The sequence below is a fragment of the Ictidomys tridecemlineatus genome, chromosome 5 (assembly GCF_052094955.1).
Source record: "Ictidomys tridecemlineatus isolate mIctTri1 chromosome 5, mIctTri1.hap1, whole genome shotgun sequence".
In the NCBI taxonomy this organism is placed as follows: Eukaryota; Metazoa; Chordata; class Mammalia; order Rodentia; family Sciuridae; genus Ictidomys; species Ictidomys tridecemlineatus.
In genome coordinates, this window is record NC_135481.1 from 158,761,735 (window position 1) to 158,777,970 (window position 16,236).

The window sequence follows — 16,236 nt, forward strand, 5'->3', positions numbered from 1 at the left end:
GCCCCAAATATGATTTTTAAGAGCAAGTTTGTATGATGTGAGAGAGCCCCATAAATTCTCAATTACCTCCAATAAACCAACAGCAATGGACAAAGCAACACCAGTGGATCTCAAAGGTCTCTTCCCTTGAGTTACTGGCCATGGGTCTCTCTGCAGCTCCCCAAGAAGATCAGTGAGGTTCATATCAATCTTTTGAATGGGCTGCAGAAATCTGTAAGATTTTGAATGGACATATCAATTATAGTTTAATAAGGTAGCCTGGTCTTCCAACCTTGGTGACATGTAATTACTTAAAATAATTATTCAGAGTAGGAAAAATTTGCCATTTTTTTCTTCAAAATTGTCTCTACAAACACAAAACAATGCAAGGCAATTTTACTAAGGAATATAATTTAAAACCTAATATTCAGTGATATATATATTATATATATACATATACATACATATACATATATAGAGAGAGAGCATGCGCTATTGAGAGCATGCGTTAGCAAGAGCGTGCGCTAGCACGGGGGAATAAAATCAACTTAAAAGGGAACAAATCAGTTTAATTAAATTTTAAGCAGCAAAGAAATCCTAAGGGGTCTGGGGTTGTGGCTCAATGGTAGAGCGCTTGCCTAGCACATGAGAGGCCCTGAGATGGATCTTCAGCACCACATAAAACTAAATAAATAAAAGAAAGTATTGTGTCCAACTACAGCTAAAAAATAAATATATTTTTTTAATATTTATTTTTTGGTTAGACACAATACCTTTATTTTTGTTTTTTTAGTTTTAATGTGGTGTTGAGGATTGAACCCAGGGCCTCGCGCATGCTAGGCGAGCGCTCTATCACTGAGCCACAACCCCACCCTAAAAAATTAATATTAAAAAAAAAAAGAAATTCTAAGGACTTGTCTAATGGAAATTTTATTTGTATGTGGTCCATTTATGTGGACAATGTGCACAATTCTAAAGGTTCAGTTTGTGTGTCCCTTGAACTTTAGAGTAACACAAAGAGCAATCTTGTTTCTTTTTTCTTTTTTTTTTTTAATATAATATTTAAAGAGAGTGAGAGGGGAGAGAGAGAGAGACAGAGAGAGAGACAGAGAGAGAAATTTTTTTTAATATTTATTTTTTAGTTCTCGGCGGACACAACATCCTTGTTGGTATGTGGTGCTGAGGATCGAACCTGGGTCGCACGCACGCCAGGCGAGTGCACCAGCGCCTGAGCTACACCCCCAGCCCGCAATCTTGTTTCTTAAGAGAAGAAAGCTGTCCCCAGCCTGGCAGACAATGCATTTTATCAAGTTTACTAGCAGTTAACACAGCCTGGGTCAGCACTGGACACTCAATTTAACTGAATGAAGTATCTGTTCATAAGCTTTTTTGAGAGCACTCAAAAGAGGTCGTTTTCATTTTTCCAGTTTTATTTAAGAATCAAAAAGGATAATAGCCATATGTCCAAGAAAGAGGGGAATGAATGAATACAGTGGTCTCAAAACCTTTTTGATAGGGCTGGGGATGTGGCTCAAGCGGTAGAGCGCTCGCCTGGCATGCGTGCGGCCCGGGTTTGATCCTCAGCACCACATACAAAGATGTTGTGTCCGCCGAGAACTAAAAAATAAAATATTAAAAATTCTCTCTCTCTCTCTCTCCCCTCTCTCTCACTCTCTCTTAAAAAAAAACAAAAAAAACTTTTTGATAAAACGTTAAATATGGATTAAGCTTATTCATTGACTTTTTTATCTAATCATAAGAAATCCGACATACTTGCATTGCTTTTCCTTTATTTTCATGTCAACGTGCATGCTCACTACAGCACTTAATACTGTATGTCAGCATCTCACCTGCTTGAAACAAAAGGATGCTCCTGAGGTTGAGCAGGTCTTGCTTGCTGCATGGGCATGGCTGGCTTAGACAAACCCAGCATATCCTAAAAAAACCAAAAGACTCATTTCCCATCACATTATGAGTAAATAACTGATTAATTTTTTAAAAATGTCCTTGCTACCATTTCTATACAAACCCAGCACAGACCTGTATTTGCTTTGCAGTTAAATCCTTGGTCCCTCGGAAGACATAACTTTTGGAGATTCCTTCACAGCTCAGTTCATGAACCTGCACCATCCTTCCGAAAGTGATCAGACCCACCAGAGCATCTGGAGGAAGGAGACTCAGGGACATCTGCAGGGATTCTTTGAGAGCTTGAAGGTCATCTTCCTCCAGGCATGTGTCAACCACATAGAGAAAGATCAGAGGAGACTGTGCACCTCGCTTTAGGGAAAGGAAAAAGCATGATGATCAGTATACAAATACAAACAAATCAGGCATGTAAATGTCAAGTCTTCAACTACATTAATTCTCAGGAGGACACCTACACAAACCTCTACTTACCCTGACACAGATTCTATTAAAACAAACTAAATATAAAAAATATTTGTGGCTAGGCATAGTGGCACATTCTATAGTCCCAGCAACTCAGGAGGCTGAGGCAGGAGTATCTCAAGTTTGAGGCTAGTCTCAGCAATTTAATGAAGATCTAAGTAATTTAACAAGATCCTGTCTCAAAAAAAGTAATAATGAAAAGGACTAGATGTTAGCTCGGTGGTAAAACACCTCTGAGTTCAATTCCCAGTACCAAAAAAAAAAAAAAAACAACCTGTTTGTATCTAACAAAATTATTCGAAATTTCTGAATACCTACTATGTGTCAGACATTGGTCTAGGTCCTGGGATATATCAGTACATAAATAGAAAAAACAAAGATCCCTGCCTATCTCAAGGAGCAAACTTTCTGGCAAGGGGAGATTAGGGGAACAGCAAATGCCAGGAGTGGAAACAGAGGTCAAGTTCAAGGTCAGAGTAGCCTCAGTAAGAAAGTAACATTTGAGCAAAAGCCTGAAGAAGAGAGCAAGAGAGCAGCCATACAGATACAGATAAAGAAAAGAGCCAGAGCAGTAGAAAAAGCCCGAGCAAAGGCCCATGGGCAGGCATGTTCCTGCATGCTTCAGGAGTCTATAAGGCCCACGGAGCTGAACAATGACACTAGCAGAAATTAAGCTCAGAGTGGTAAATCACAGGGCTTTGAAACTATATTTTACTCTGGGTAAAAAGGGGAGCCATTTTTACCACTGGAGGTTTCTGAACAGAGAAGTAATGTGAAACGTATTTTTAAAGTTACTCTGAGGGCTGGGGTTGTGGCTCAGCAGTAGAGCGCTTGTCTAGCTCACATGAGGTGCTGGGTTCAATCCTCACCACCATGTAAAATATAAAAAATAAAATGAAGGTTTTGTATCCAACTACAACTAAAATATATATTTTTTAAAAAAATTAAAAAAAAAATAAAGTTACTCTGACTTCTGGGTTTAGAATACAACACAACACTAGAGAAGAATAATGTTACCTCAGATTAGGTAGAGGGAAGTGAAGGGAGGGCAAGAGAGGGGATGTGGGGATAAGAAAGATAATACAATGAAACAGACATTATTATTGTATGTATATATGTGACTGCATGACCAATATGATTCTACAACATGTATACGCAGAAAAATGAGAAATTATATCCCATCTATGTATGATATATCAAAGCGCATAAATACATTCTACTGTCATGTATAACTAATTAAAACAAATTTTAAAAGAATACAATACAAATAGGCAATAATAAAATCAAGGAGAATAGTTAGGAGACTGATCTAACAATTTGAATGGTGTGGGGGCTGTGGCTCAGTGTTAGAGTGTTTATCTAGCATGTGTAAGGCTCTGGGTTCAATCCTCAGCATCACATAAAAATAAATAAATTAAATAAAGGCATTGTGTCCATCCACAACTAAAAAAAATTTTTAAAAATAATTCAAATGAGAAATTGTGGCTAGATTAGGATAATTAGGAGTAAGAGAGAAAAAAGGCTAAATTCTAGATAAATTTTGAATATTGAGCCAATAACATGTTATAACAGATTAGATATGGGATGTGAAAAAGAGAGGTCAAGGACAAGTCTAAGACTTTTAAACTGAACAACTACATGATGGAGCACCCTCAACAAAGACTGAGAAGGCTTTGAAGGTCGGCTTTCTAATTCATTCAGTTCCACCGTTTTTTGTAGCCTTCTACCAAGACCTGAAAACAACACCAGTGTAAGTGCTTACACACTGTAACCTCATGTTTAGGATCCTTCTGCCCCAACAACTTTAGGTCCTCTGGACTGGCAAGAGACACAAAAAACAAAGGATTTCAAGAGATACTCAGTGTTCATCACATTTCATTAAATACACAACAAGGAATTTACCTGTATCACGTACTCAATTGTAGAAAACTGGGGCATCAATTCAGCAGGTTGATTCACCTCAGATATGCCTGCATAAGCTGGAGGAAACTGAAAAGAAAGCAAAGCACTGCTTTGTGAGGGCTGAAAGATATTTATGTTACACCTTTTATTTTCCATTTATAAGGATGATTAATGATTATATGTTAATTCTGAGAGCACAAAATGTAAAACATTATTAAAACACAAAAAAATCAGTAATTAAATTCTGCTTTACATTCATATCATTTCATAAGTTTAAAAAAGTATTTTATTCTTTAGAGTAGGTTTAAATTATGTTAAAACATTTAATGGTTTAAAGTCACTCTATTAGAAGAAGCTAAAAGCCCTAGTACCATGCCAGTAATCCTTTCTACTTAGGAGACTAAGGCAAAAGGATCAAAGTTCAAGGTCAGCTGGCACAATTTAGACTCAGTCTCAAACTAAAAAAGATTTTTTTTAAAGGGTTAAGGATGTAGCTCAGTAGCACCAATGGTTTAATCTAAAAACAAACAAACAAGCAAACAAACAAAACCACATGCTATCACAACTGTTTCTTAAGCTTTGCCTTGCAAACTAAAGGCAAAACATTTACCTGTTTCATCTATAAAGAAGACTAACACCTTTATTTATCATTTTGACTGTTATCTCTGGAGTAGCTGTGATTTTAGGCATGTACCACTGTGCCTGTCCCCTCTAGACCTTTCCACTTGAGCACACCATATATAACAATCACTTCATATAAACAATTTTGGGACCTGCTTTTGCATATAAAATAATAATACAGGCATTTCCTTTTGTTTTTAAAACTCTCTGCAAACATTTTAAATTCATAGTTTGTGGACTGATTTTTCAGTCTTCAGCTTAATATTTAAAAGCTTAGGTATATCTCTCCAAATTTAGCAGGTGGATCTCTCCAGGCCAGTGACTTTAGAGTGACCAAATGCAAATCCTGCTGAGGTGATGACAGCAGCCTTAAAGAGTCACTGGCCAGGAGGAAAGGAATATTGGGCATCAGAACTCCAGCAGAAATCTCAGTATATGCCATCAAAAGATCTCCTGTCCCCTTTCTGGCCATGACTACCCAATGACTGCAGCTTGCAGAAAAGGGTAGAGCTTTATCTATGTCTGCAAAATTTGGGGAGTAAACCCAGACATATTGGCTACCTTCTAGCAATCTGGAGATGTCCTATTTACCTAAAAGGCAGTCAACTGCACAGAAAAAGAGGACAAGATACCCCAGTTCCTCCAGGAGGCCATCTCTATCTACTACCCCAGATTCATTGAGGGGTTCATTTCCTCATGGTTGAGCTGGGAGAATAACAAAAGATTATTTAAGCATATGACAGTCTTTCATATCACACTTCCAGACCAAACTGGCAGGTGGAGATCTCAGATAAATATACTAATACCAAATACTTATATAGCACCTAGTGTGTCAAGCACTATTTAAAGTCATTTACATTCATTAATTCTGTTTAATTCTCACAAGAATTTCATAAAGTACCCATAATACTATTATGTTAATTTTATTTTATTTATTTTTTCCTTTGTTTATTTTTGTGTGGTGCTAAGGATCGAATCCAGGGCCTTGCACGTGCTAGACGAGCACTCTACCACTGAGCCACAATCCCAACCCCTATGTTAATTTTAAAGACAAGAAAATTGAGGCATAAAAGATCAAATGCGACCCTGCCTTAGATTTTTTTATGATAAATTAAACATGCATTAATTCTGAATGTTAAGATTTGTATAAACTTCTGAATTTCTCATGAAGATTTTTTTTTAATTGCTAAGAATCAAATTCTACCATTGAGGTACATCCCCAGCCTCTCATGGAAATAAATCTCAAATATAATCAGCTTATAATTTCTGAACCTACTGTCAGTCGTCAACTGTACTTGTTTTTCCATGACTGGATTTACTATGCACTGTATCTAGGATTAATCATAATAAATTCATGTTATTACCAGCTTAAGAGCTATGAGCACAATGTATGCTCTATTGTGTACAATTAATTTTCCTCAACACTTCATTTAAATATAGTTTCCATGCCATAAAATTCACCAATTTTAAGTGTAAAATTCAATGATTTTTAGCAAATGTATTGAATAATAATCAGCACAGCCCAGGTTTAGAACATTTTTATCATAGACAATTATTATTATTATTTTATTTTTTAATTTTCTTAGTACAGGTATTGAATCCAGAGGCACTTAACCACTGAGCCATGTCCCCTTTTTATTTTTTATTTTCAGACCATCTTGCTAAGTTTCTTAGGGACCCACTAAGTTGCTGAGGCTGGCTTTGAACTTGCAATCCTCGTGCCTCTACCTCCCAATCTCCAGGATTACAGGCATGAGCCACTAAGGCCAGCAGACACAGTTGATTTTAAAGAGAAGTCTTGACTGGGGGTATCACTCAGTGATAAAGCATGTGCTTATTATGAACAAGGCCCTAGGTTTGATCCCTATCATCTACACCCATAAAAGGTCTCTCTTCTCATTTATGAGCTTCTTTTAGTTTGCTAGTTTTAAATTTTTTAAATCAAAACTTCAATACTGATACTTGAATTCCAAGGTTAATAAAGATCAGAAAACAAAAATTCAGTAATATTCACTACCCAATTAGAATATACTGAAGTCAAGTGAAATATGAACAGCTGGGCATAGTGGTGCATGCCTGTAATTCCAGCTACTCAGAAAAAGGCTGAGCAGGAGGATCAGAAGTGTTACGTTAGCATGGGCAACTTTGTGAAACTATGCCTCAAAATAAAAAAAGGGTTGGGGATGTAGCTCAGTGGTAGAGTATTTTGCCAGCCAGCAAGAGGCCCTGACTTCAATCCCCAGTAGCACACACACATACAAAAAGAACAACAGATCTATGTTCTTAGGGTAACAGATTCATGACCTACAGAAAACCTACAAGGAAAGAGAATGTTATGTACTCTCCACAGCAAATGACAAGAATCCAAATATGGAAAAATTATAAATGTTCAACATTCAATATTGTGCTTAACAAAAGCTATCACCTTCAGTTCAGCAGAAATTGCTGACTGCTAGCATAGATATTCAATTTCACATAACTTTTTCAGAATAACATACAAGAAATGAAACTTATAAAATAATTCATACCTGATTTCTCTGGAAACAGAAATTACAAGCCCAAAGTTTTGCTCGATAATCAACCTGACTGTGAGAAAGATAAATATCACAACTAGATACCATTTTTATTTTTAAGGTAAAAAATATTCAAATGTAAACTTCAAATTCAATAAATCACAGACTGGTATTTCTATGTATGTGTATAATAAATGACATTTTACAAAATTTCAATGCAGTTAGAGTTCTGGCTATTAAGTACATAAAAAGTTTTCCTCAAACAACTTCAATGAAGAATTAGCAAATCCCTTTTTCTCTTTTCCAATATCCTAGATAAATTTTTAAAATTTCTTGACTTATATAAATTATGAGTTAATTCCTTTTGCCTATTACCTTAACCCAATCTTCAGGATTTTTTCTAATATCTTTACTGTTCAGCCAAGTGAAACTACCAAATTTTGATAATAAAGGCACATTTCACACACAGGAAAAATTTCTTAGACTTTAACCTCACTTGAGTTAATATACTTCCTATCCCCTTTTATAGGTTTAAAAAATTAATAAACAGTGGCTATAATTTTGAAAGCAGAGCAGCAGCGTTCTTAATATGCACATTCTAAATAAAAGCAAGGAAAATAAAGTAAAAAATGTTCCCTCATATAAAAAATTTTATGACCACTTGCCACGTATTTCAAAATTCCAATCTTGCAGTCCCATCTACTTGGAAGACAGGAGGATCCCTTGGGTTCAAGATCAGGCTGAGCAACACTATAAGACTCTACTTTCAAAAAATAATAAATAAATACAATAAGAATTCTTTCAAATTGTATCCACATGTGTGCAAAATAATATAGGTCAAGATATTATAGGTCATTATCTTAGGAACAAAAAAATTACACTTAACAATAAAATCATTAAGAGTTCAAATTTCTTCTGATTATTACTTCTTCTAGTCCTACAACATCAACACAACACACTAGGCAAGTATATTAAAAAAAAAAATAACCTGAAACTTTTAAAAGGTATCTCATAAAGTATACAGATAAGCCAAAAGCAAACTGATAAAAAGCAAAAAAAAAAAAAAAAGTTAATTAGTGAATTCCAGATACTCCCCTTTTATCCCCCTCCTCTTCCTATAAGATTCTAATTTTATCTGGAGATTAGGCCAAGGAGATTTCTATGCACACTCATCACTAAGAATCTCATCATCTACTACTCATCTCAAATTTGACAACTTGCCCAAATTATCAAATTAATTGTATTCACCATTTTTAGCAGTTTTTAAAAGAATTCATACCAAAGTGGATTGAGAACAGCTTTGCAAGTTGGCCTGCTGCAAAGCACAGGTTCATACTGTACAGGAGGCAGGTCTGGTCGTTCTTTCAAAGGAGTAAGGAGACAAGCCAGTGGAACAACCATTCTCGTGGCCTCAAGACGGCTGGAAGGCCACACATTCCAACTGAAACGTACACCATCTCGTTCTTCATTCTGCTGAATGAACTCCAGATATGTTGCCATAGTCTAAAAGGAAACTAAAGATAAAGCTTTAGCTATATATTTGAGATTCTCAGCTAAACCTCAAAAAAGAAGACAGTCATCTAACATAGCATTTCTTAAATACTTAGCTGGATACTCCTGGATAAAGATATCTTCCCAAAGTTGATTAACTCAGTTATCTTTAACTATTGCTCTTTTCTTAATCCTCCTTTTTAGCACTTAAAACAAAACAAAACAAAACAAAGTGGTGGGGAGTTTTAATCATCATCTCTAAATTAAGTGTAGCTGAATACTCCACTTTTACATTTATTTATTCATTTTTGAGGTGCTGGGGATTGAACCCAGGGCTTCATACATAATATGCAAGTACTCCTCTACTAAGCCACACCCTCCCACCCTTGCCAGCAATATTACTTTAAACTTTCTTACAGATCACATATCATTTCAGACAAGCCAATTCTGCACTTGACCAAGGGTAAGTCTTGAATCCTGTTTCAGCATCAATACTGTATTAAATTTTACATTCCTAGTAATCTTGGTTGTGTGTCTTTTCCCATCCACCTTTTGTTAACTATACAGTAAAGAAACATATACTGATCTGGAGTCAAGCTTATAAGGGGGACAAGTTCTGAGATAAAATATTTCTATTTGGTATTATCTAATTGCAAAGGAAAGCTTACTATTATGCTGGCTCTCATCAGGACCTTCTCCCTTACCAAGGTTGCTTTTACTCATGCCTCTTCTTTTTTTTAATTTTTTTTTTTTTTTTTGGTGGGGGTATGCTCATGTCTAAAGACTGGTCAATAAAATAGTACTTCAGACTAATCTTTTAAGCCCAGACAATCTCAATTTCACTGAACTGAGTGTTTTATACATCCTGTTCATGTCCTGGAATCTAGGGTGACACACACCTAAGTTATTGTAGTTCAAGGAAACTAGCCCCTCAAGAAAAAACAAAACAAAAGAAAAAGAGATCAAAGAATCTGTGACATTAAAGTGATCACTAAGGAGGACCTCATCTAGTGCTGGATAACAACCAACCCCATACTATTTTGAGAAGTGCCATACTACAAATAATTTGGATTAAGGCTCTTATATTACATGGCCAGAAAAGCAAATTAAGTATTACACAGACAACCAAAATTCAAAATGTGAATTTCACTGAAACACTAAGCCAGCTACTTGTTATTTGAGCAAAAGGGAGAAGCTGAAGCATTGTTTACACAGAAGGCACTTCTGCAGCTTCCTGAAGGGGAGGGAGCAGGAAGAGCTAAATCAGGTAGTCGGGGGAGCCAGTTCTAATATCATAATTCTCACAAGAACCTCAGCAAGATTCATTAAATGACCATTTCCCTCTCAAAATTGTTATTAAAAGGTATTAATCCCCAAGTATGCACATAATAAAACTTTCTCCATCTGTTTACCACTGCCCCTCCCCCTCACTCTTCTAGATCACTGATTCTTAACCTCGGGCAAATAATTCACAGAGGATTTTAGAGAATCCACAGACTTTCTTAAGTCAAATGCAAGATTGTATGAACGAGAGAATGCATCCTACCAAGGAAATTAGATTCACGTTCTATACCAAATTCTCAAAGAATAAGGGTATGAAGAGGTCAAATAGCTGAATGAATGAATGAATGAATTAATGAATGAATGAATGAATACTGTACGAACGGATGAAAAGCCTAGGAAGATACTTTAGAAGCATCCACCCCCAAATCCGAACGACCCTCATCTCGCCCAGGCGTAACTTTTCAGGGCATAGTGGCCATCTGCAGACAAGATAAAGTTTAATTCTTAACAGGTGTCTGAAGACCTCTCTCACAAACCAAAACGTTCGAATTGCTAAGTTATAAAATGGGAGCAGGATCGTTCCGGCTGTGCGCAGCCAGCAGTTCTAAAGACTTAAGAATCAGAAGCCGGTGCTCTGCCGGCCCGGCATGGCGGGGGACCCGTCACTTTCAGGAGACTCTTGGGTCATCGATTCGCTCCGTTTCCCCTGCCTACCAGAAAAGGCTTCATCCCAGAAGCAGCCCACCTCGCCCTGGCATATGTGCCTCTGTCCGCGGCTCTCTACCAAGTATGCATCCCACTCACCTGGCCGGAGCCGATCGCTAGGTCAGTGCTGTCCGCGCCCACAGCTGGAAAAGCTAGGCTCCGGCTCTCACCGCCAAGTCCAGCTCAGCTCTCAACCAATTGGTCAACACTCTGACACGTCATACTACAGCGACGTGCGCTAGCCAATCACAGAACGCTTATCCAGCCGACTAGAGGAAGCGATGTTGTCAAGAAAAAATTCTCCGCCATCTAGCGATACGGCAAAACAGTGCTGACTCGCACTTCAAAGCATAGATACCACTTCCCTAAGATTGCCACTAAAGGTTTCTGCTTCAGAAACCCCAGGCATTGCCGGAACATTCCCTAGACACAGCCAGCCTTCCCAGGGGGGCCGCCCTGACGCAATATGACGTACGCTTGCCTTAGTGGAAAATCCGCCTCCTTGCCTTAGTTACCGGAATGGGAGAACCGTGACGTGGGGCTCCGGAAGTAGAAGCCGTGCAACTGGAGGAACCTGGAGCTGTCTGGAAGAAGGCCTCAACATACGGGGCTGGAGAGAACTTGGAGCGGCCCACTGGAGGACGCTTGCGTACTTGTTTGTCCAGGGAGCTGGTCTTTAGTTAAGATTCATTTTAAGTACAACAGGTGTAGTAGTGCTTTTTCATCTTTCACGATTTTCTCTTTTCCCTTGGAATGGCTCCACTCTCTTAGTGGATACCAGCTCTAGCGCACAGTCCCTCTTTGCACCTCCATTCCTATGCCGAATTGAGAACTGTCATATTCAAGTACTTTAGGAGACTGACAAAGTTCATGTTTACATGGGACACAGCTTTCTTTTTTTAATTTATTTACTTATTAGTTGTAGTTAGACACAATATCTCTATTTTATTTATTTATTTATATGTGGTGCTGAGGATTGAACACATGGCCTCACACGTGCTAGGCGAGCACTCTACCACTGAGTCACAACCCCAGCCCTGGACACAGCTTTCTACAGCCACAACCATTTTTCACTTTCTTACAAGGTGGCTCATTCATTAACTTACTAAGACAAAATCTTCCTGTAGCATATATTAAAACCCTAAAAAATAAAAGTATATATCTAGGCACTCAAGAAGTATGCATTAATTAGCTCAAAATTAGGGCAATATTTTAAATTGCCTACAGATCAGAAAAATTAGTTTAAGTCAATGTACTATGAAATATAATGTCCGTAATATAAACCGTTTGTCAGAATAATAATTCACTTTGTTGAACAAACTTTCATTTATCATGATCTTAAACATTATGCATTGTTAATGTTAGCTTATCTGATTAGTAAACTTATATCCGTTTAGGAAATTGAAAGTAGTTATTCTCTTTATAAGGAAACAAGCCCAAGTAAGAACATGTGCACATGTACTTAACACTGAGAAAGAATATAACTGGTTTGGTTTGGTTTTGAGGTCCTGAAGATTGAACCCAGGGCTTCACACATGCTAGACAGCCAATGTACTACATCCCCAGGCCTTTTTGAATTTTTCTTTCTTTCTTCTTCTTTTTTTTTTTTTTTTCTGGTGCTGGGAATTGAACCCAGAGGTACTCAACCATTGAGCCACATCCCCAGCCCTTATTTATTTATTTTTTTATTTTATTATTATTTTTTTAATATTTATTTTTTAGTTCTCGGCAGACACATCTTCGTTGGTATGTGGTGCTGAGGATCGAACCCTGGCCGCACACATGCCAGGCAAGCGCGCTACCGCTTGAGCCACATCCCTAGCCCCCCAGCCCTTATTTGTATTTTATTTAGGGACAGGGACAGGGACAGAGTTGCTTAGGGCCTGCTAACTGCAGAGGCTGCATTTGAACTCACCATCCTCCTGCCTCAGGCTTCCCAGAAGCTGGGAATACAGACCTGTGCTGCCACACTGTTCTTATAGTTTTTATTTTTTAAAAACCAAAAATTAAAATACTATCATTCGTCAAAGATTTCCCTTAATTATTTGAACCTGGATTCTTTCTGTACTAGCAATTTCTATTCTTTGTTTTCTTTTTTTGTACAGGGAATTGATTGAATCCAGGGATGTTTTATCATGTAGCTACATCCCCAACCCTAAATTGCTGAGGCTGGCAATTTTCCTGCCTCAGCCTCCAAAGTCACTAGGATTACATGTGTATACCACCACATCAGGCTTGTACTAGCAATTTCACAAGAAGGGTCTCTTGGTTTTGGGGTTTTTTTTTTTTTTTGTAATAGACATACAAAGCATTAGAAGTTTTATTTCTTTGCTAGAAATGTTAGGAATATTTTATTTATATATGTGTATTTATTTCCATAAACTAATCCTAACAGAGGTCCCTTAATTGGAGAGATCTAACAGTCTAACTTATTAAGACTCTACAACACAAAATTTGTACTCTAACAAAAGGTGAAGGCTTTTTTTTTAATTTTAATACTTCTTTCTTTTTTTTATTTTTTAGTTTTCAGTGGACACAACATCTTTATTTGTATGTGGTGCTGAGGATTGAACCCAGGTTGCACGCATGCTAGGCGAGCACGCTACTGCTTGAGCCACATTCCCAGCCCCAAGGTGAAGGCTCTTATTGATCATATCCGTGAAAACACATAAACCTAGAGAACATGAAACTTTGGTTCTACAACTTTGGCCACAAGTGAAAAATATACAGAAACATAAAAATTTAGTGGACCAGATAACAAAGAGCTGTTCTTCCCAGGTGGCAAGGAAATCTCATAAACTGATAAAAAGACAAAAAAAAATAAAAAACATTAACAATCCAATTCTCTGTCATCTCTTATCCAAGAGAGAGATAATCAATATAAACTATCAATTCACTTAAAGAGATTAGCAACTGGACAGAATATAAATACCAAATTCCTAATTATTATTGCTACCAACAGGGGAAAACTTACCATTCATGCATGAATCAAAAAGAAAAACAGAAAACCAGTAGAGAGGAGACAAGAAAGCTATAGAAACAGATCAGCAACATAGTGTTGTACTATTGTAGTATTATTGCCACTGGGTATTCACTCTAGGAGGCAAGAAAAATGCCTGCCTGGGCCTAATCAGCCTAGGAGGTGTTTTCAGTAATATAATTGCCTGGTTCAGACTGGTGAATCATATTTGTGAAACTTCCAAATTGTTAAAGAAAGTGGTTCAAGCCAAGTGAGGTGGTGCACACGTGTAATCCCATTGGCCCTGGAGACTGAGGCAGAAGAATTACAAGTTCAAGTCCTGCATCCAAAACTTAAATCTCTGTCTCAAAGTTTAAATAAATAAAAAGAACTGGGGATGTAGCTCAGTGGGAAAATACCCTGGGTTCAATTCCCAAGACTGCCAAAAAAATCATAAAAATGTTGACTTTTAGTTTTAAAACCAAAGTTATTTCTCCTGCATTAATAAGAAACTCAAGAAAACACTTGTACAAGAGATAAAAGTAGAAAAGAAAACAAAGTGAGTTATATGTAATTACATAATCCCTGCAATCACTATTGGCATAAACAATCTGAGAAAGGTGAGAGTTAATACCATTGCTTTTTTTCTCTCCTTCTAAAAGGAAAAGCTAACTGAATCTTAAGGAAGACCTTTTTACAGGCTATAGTTCCTGTGCCATTGTTTACTGAACAACAACAACAACAACAAAAAACACTAAGCAAACACTTGGGCATAGGAATGCCACTGCTTATTTTGTTTTTTAAAACTTTAAACTCCTATATTGATGCATAATTGATATACAATAAGCTACTGTGGGGAGGGGTGTGGGGGGAGTACTGATATTGAACCCAAGGACACATATCACTGAACTATATCCCCAGTCCTTCTTATTTTCTGTTTTGAGACAGTGTCTATGTTGCTGGCCTTGCACATGAAATCCTCTTGCCCTGGCCTCCCAAGTCACTGAGATTACTGGTGTGCGCCACCCTGCCCAGCCTGGGACATACATATTTAAAATGTGTAGTTTGGGGCCTGGGGCTGGGGCTCAGCGGTAATGCACTTGCTGGGCACTAGGTTCGATTCTCAGCACCACATATAAATAAATAAAGATCTATCAACAACTAAAAAAAATTTTTAAAAATGTGCAGTTGGGTAAGTTTTGACACCTATCTACACAATTGAGATAATGAATATAGATATCATCCCCCAAAGTTCACTCATGTCACTTATATTTTCACAATTTTAATTAAAGGACTTAAATGATATGTGCTTTTTTTTTTTGGTCTGGCATCTCACTCAACATGATTATTTTGAGATTCATCTGTGGTATTGTGTGTAGCAGTATAAGTTTACAGTTAGTTCAATAACATTGATCTGTGATGTTATGATATGTATTTTTATCCATTTTTCCTGGTTTATGAGTTTCACAGCCCTTGTTATTTCTTAAATGACTAGAACAATAAGATTAAAGTGTTTGGCCATTTGTTATTGGTTCCTGCACCTGCTTCAGAACAAACTTCAGAGCCAATAAACTGAAAGATAATCTTTTATTATCATATTGGGGAAATTTAGGCCTCAGAAATCCCCACACATTTTGGCATCACAGAAATTATCTGTGCTGTTGAGTGTGAAGGAGAAACTGGGTTTGCTTTTACTCTATTCTCTTCTGAGACTTTTAGTGTTGAGGTTCAAGAGGAAAGGATATGTTTTGCTCTTACTGAAGAACTTGGTGGTAAAGCAGTGTTACCATTTGTCTCCCACTGTACCTGTTCAAAATACATGAACAGAGTTTTTCTTAACAATAGGTACAAAAACGTGCCTGACATTCACAGTGAGTAAGTCCGTAAAGCGACAAAGAAAAAGAGTCAATTTCCTATTGATTCTCATTAATAATAGCACAGGCAAACTTCTGTTGACCTCTATGCAATAAGGTTTGGATATGCCTATAAGTTACAACCACTTCCTAAGATTTCAGGATTCTATTATAACAGGCATGATGTTTCATTAGTACCTGTTTCTCCAAAATCACAATTGGTTTACATATATTATCCATATACCCTATAAAAATAATGACTTTTTTCTTTTTTGGAACTAGGAATTGAGCCCAGGGGTTTTATATCATTGAGCTACATCCCCAACCCTTTTTATTTTATTTTGAGACAAGGTTTCACTAAATTTTCCATATTGGCCGTGAACTTAACAATCCTTCTTCCTCAGCCTTCCCAGTAACTGAGATTACAGGTGGGTCCTACCATGCCCAGTTGATGACACCTTTTAAAAGGCCAGCATTTACAACAATGAAGATCACAAATAGGGCTAATATTGACATTCTACTAAGTACTTATTTGAAACCA

General features: G+C 37.2%; 1 protein-coding gene and 1 long non-coding RNA gene across 3 annotated transcripts in view; one reads left to right on the plus strand and one right to left on the minus strand.

The window, feature by feature from the left end:
- Sec23b (SEC23 homolog B, COPII component) overlaps window positions 1-11,127 on the minus strand; it is a 38,069-nt gene extending 26,942 nt beyond the window's left edge. Inside the window, exons 1-7 of one of the 2 annotated variants that reach the window (XM_013356490.4) lie at window positions 10,983-11,127; window positions 8,683-8,906; window positions 7,419-7,476; window positions 4,270-4,356; window positions 2,020-2,256; window positions 1,830-1,915; window positions 67-211 (exon numbers count right to left, since the gene is read on the minus strand). In XM_013356490.4, the coding sequence (XP_013211944.1) occupies window positions 67-211; window positions 1,830-1,915; window positions 2,020-2,256; window positions 4,270-4,356; window positions 7,419-7,476; window positions 8,683-8,903 (834 nt within the window). In that variant the 5' untranslated portion in view covers window positions 8,904-8,906; window positions 10,983-11,127. Of the gene's footprint in view, window positions 1-66; window positions 212-1,829; window positions 1,916-2,019; window positions 2,257-4,269; window positions 4,357-7,418; window positions 7,477-8,682; window positions 8,918-10,982 lie in introns of both variants that reach the window. The other variant, XM_005320434.5, reaches the window with a different exon arrangement.
- Window positions 11,128-11,342: 215 nt separating this feature from the next.
- On the plus strand, window positions 11,343-13,725 carry LOC144378043 (uncharacterized). The gene is made up of 2 exons (XR_013439527.1): window positions 11,343-11,588; window positions 13,407-13,725. It is a non-coding gene; the product is annotated as an uncharacterized LOC144378043 (long non-coding RNA).
- The last annotated feature ends 2,511 nt before the right edge of the window (window positions 13,726-16,236 follow it).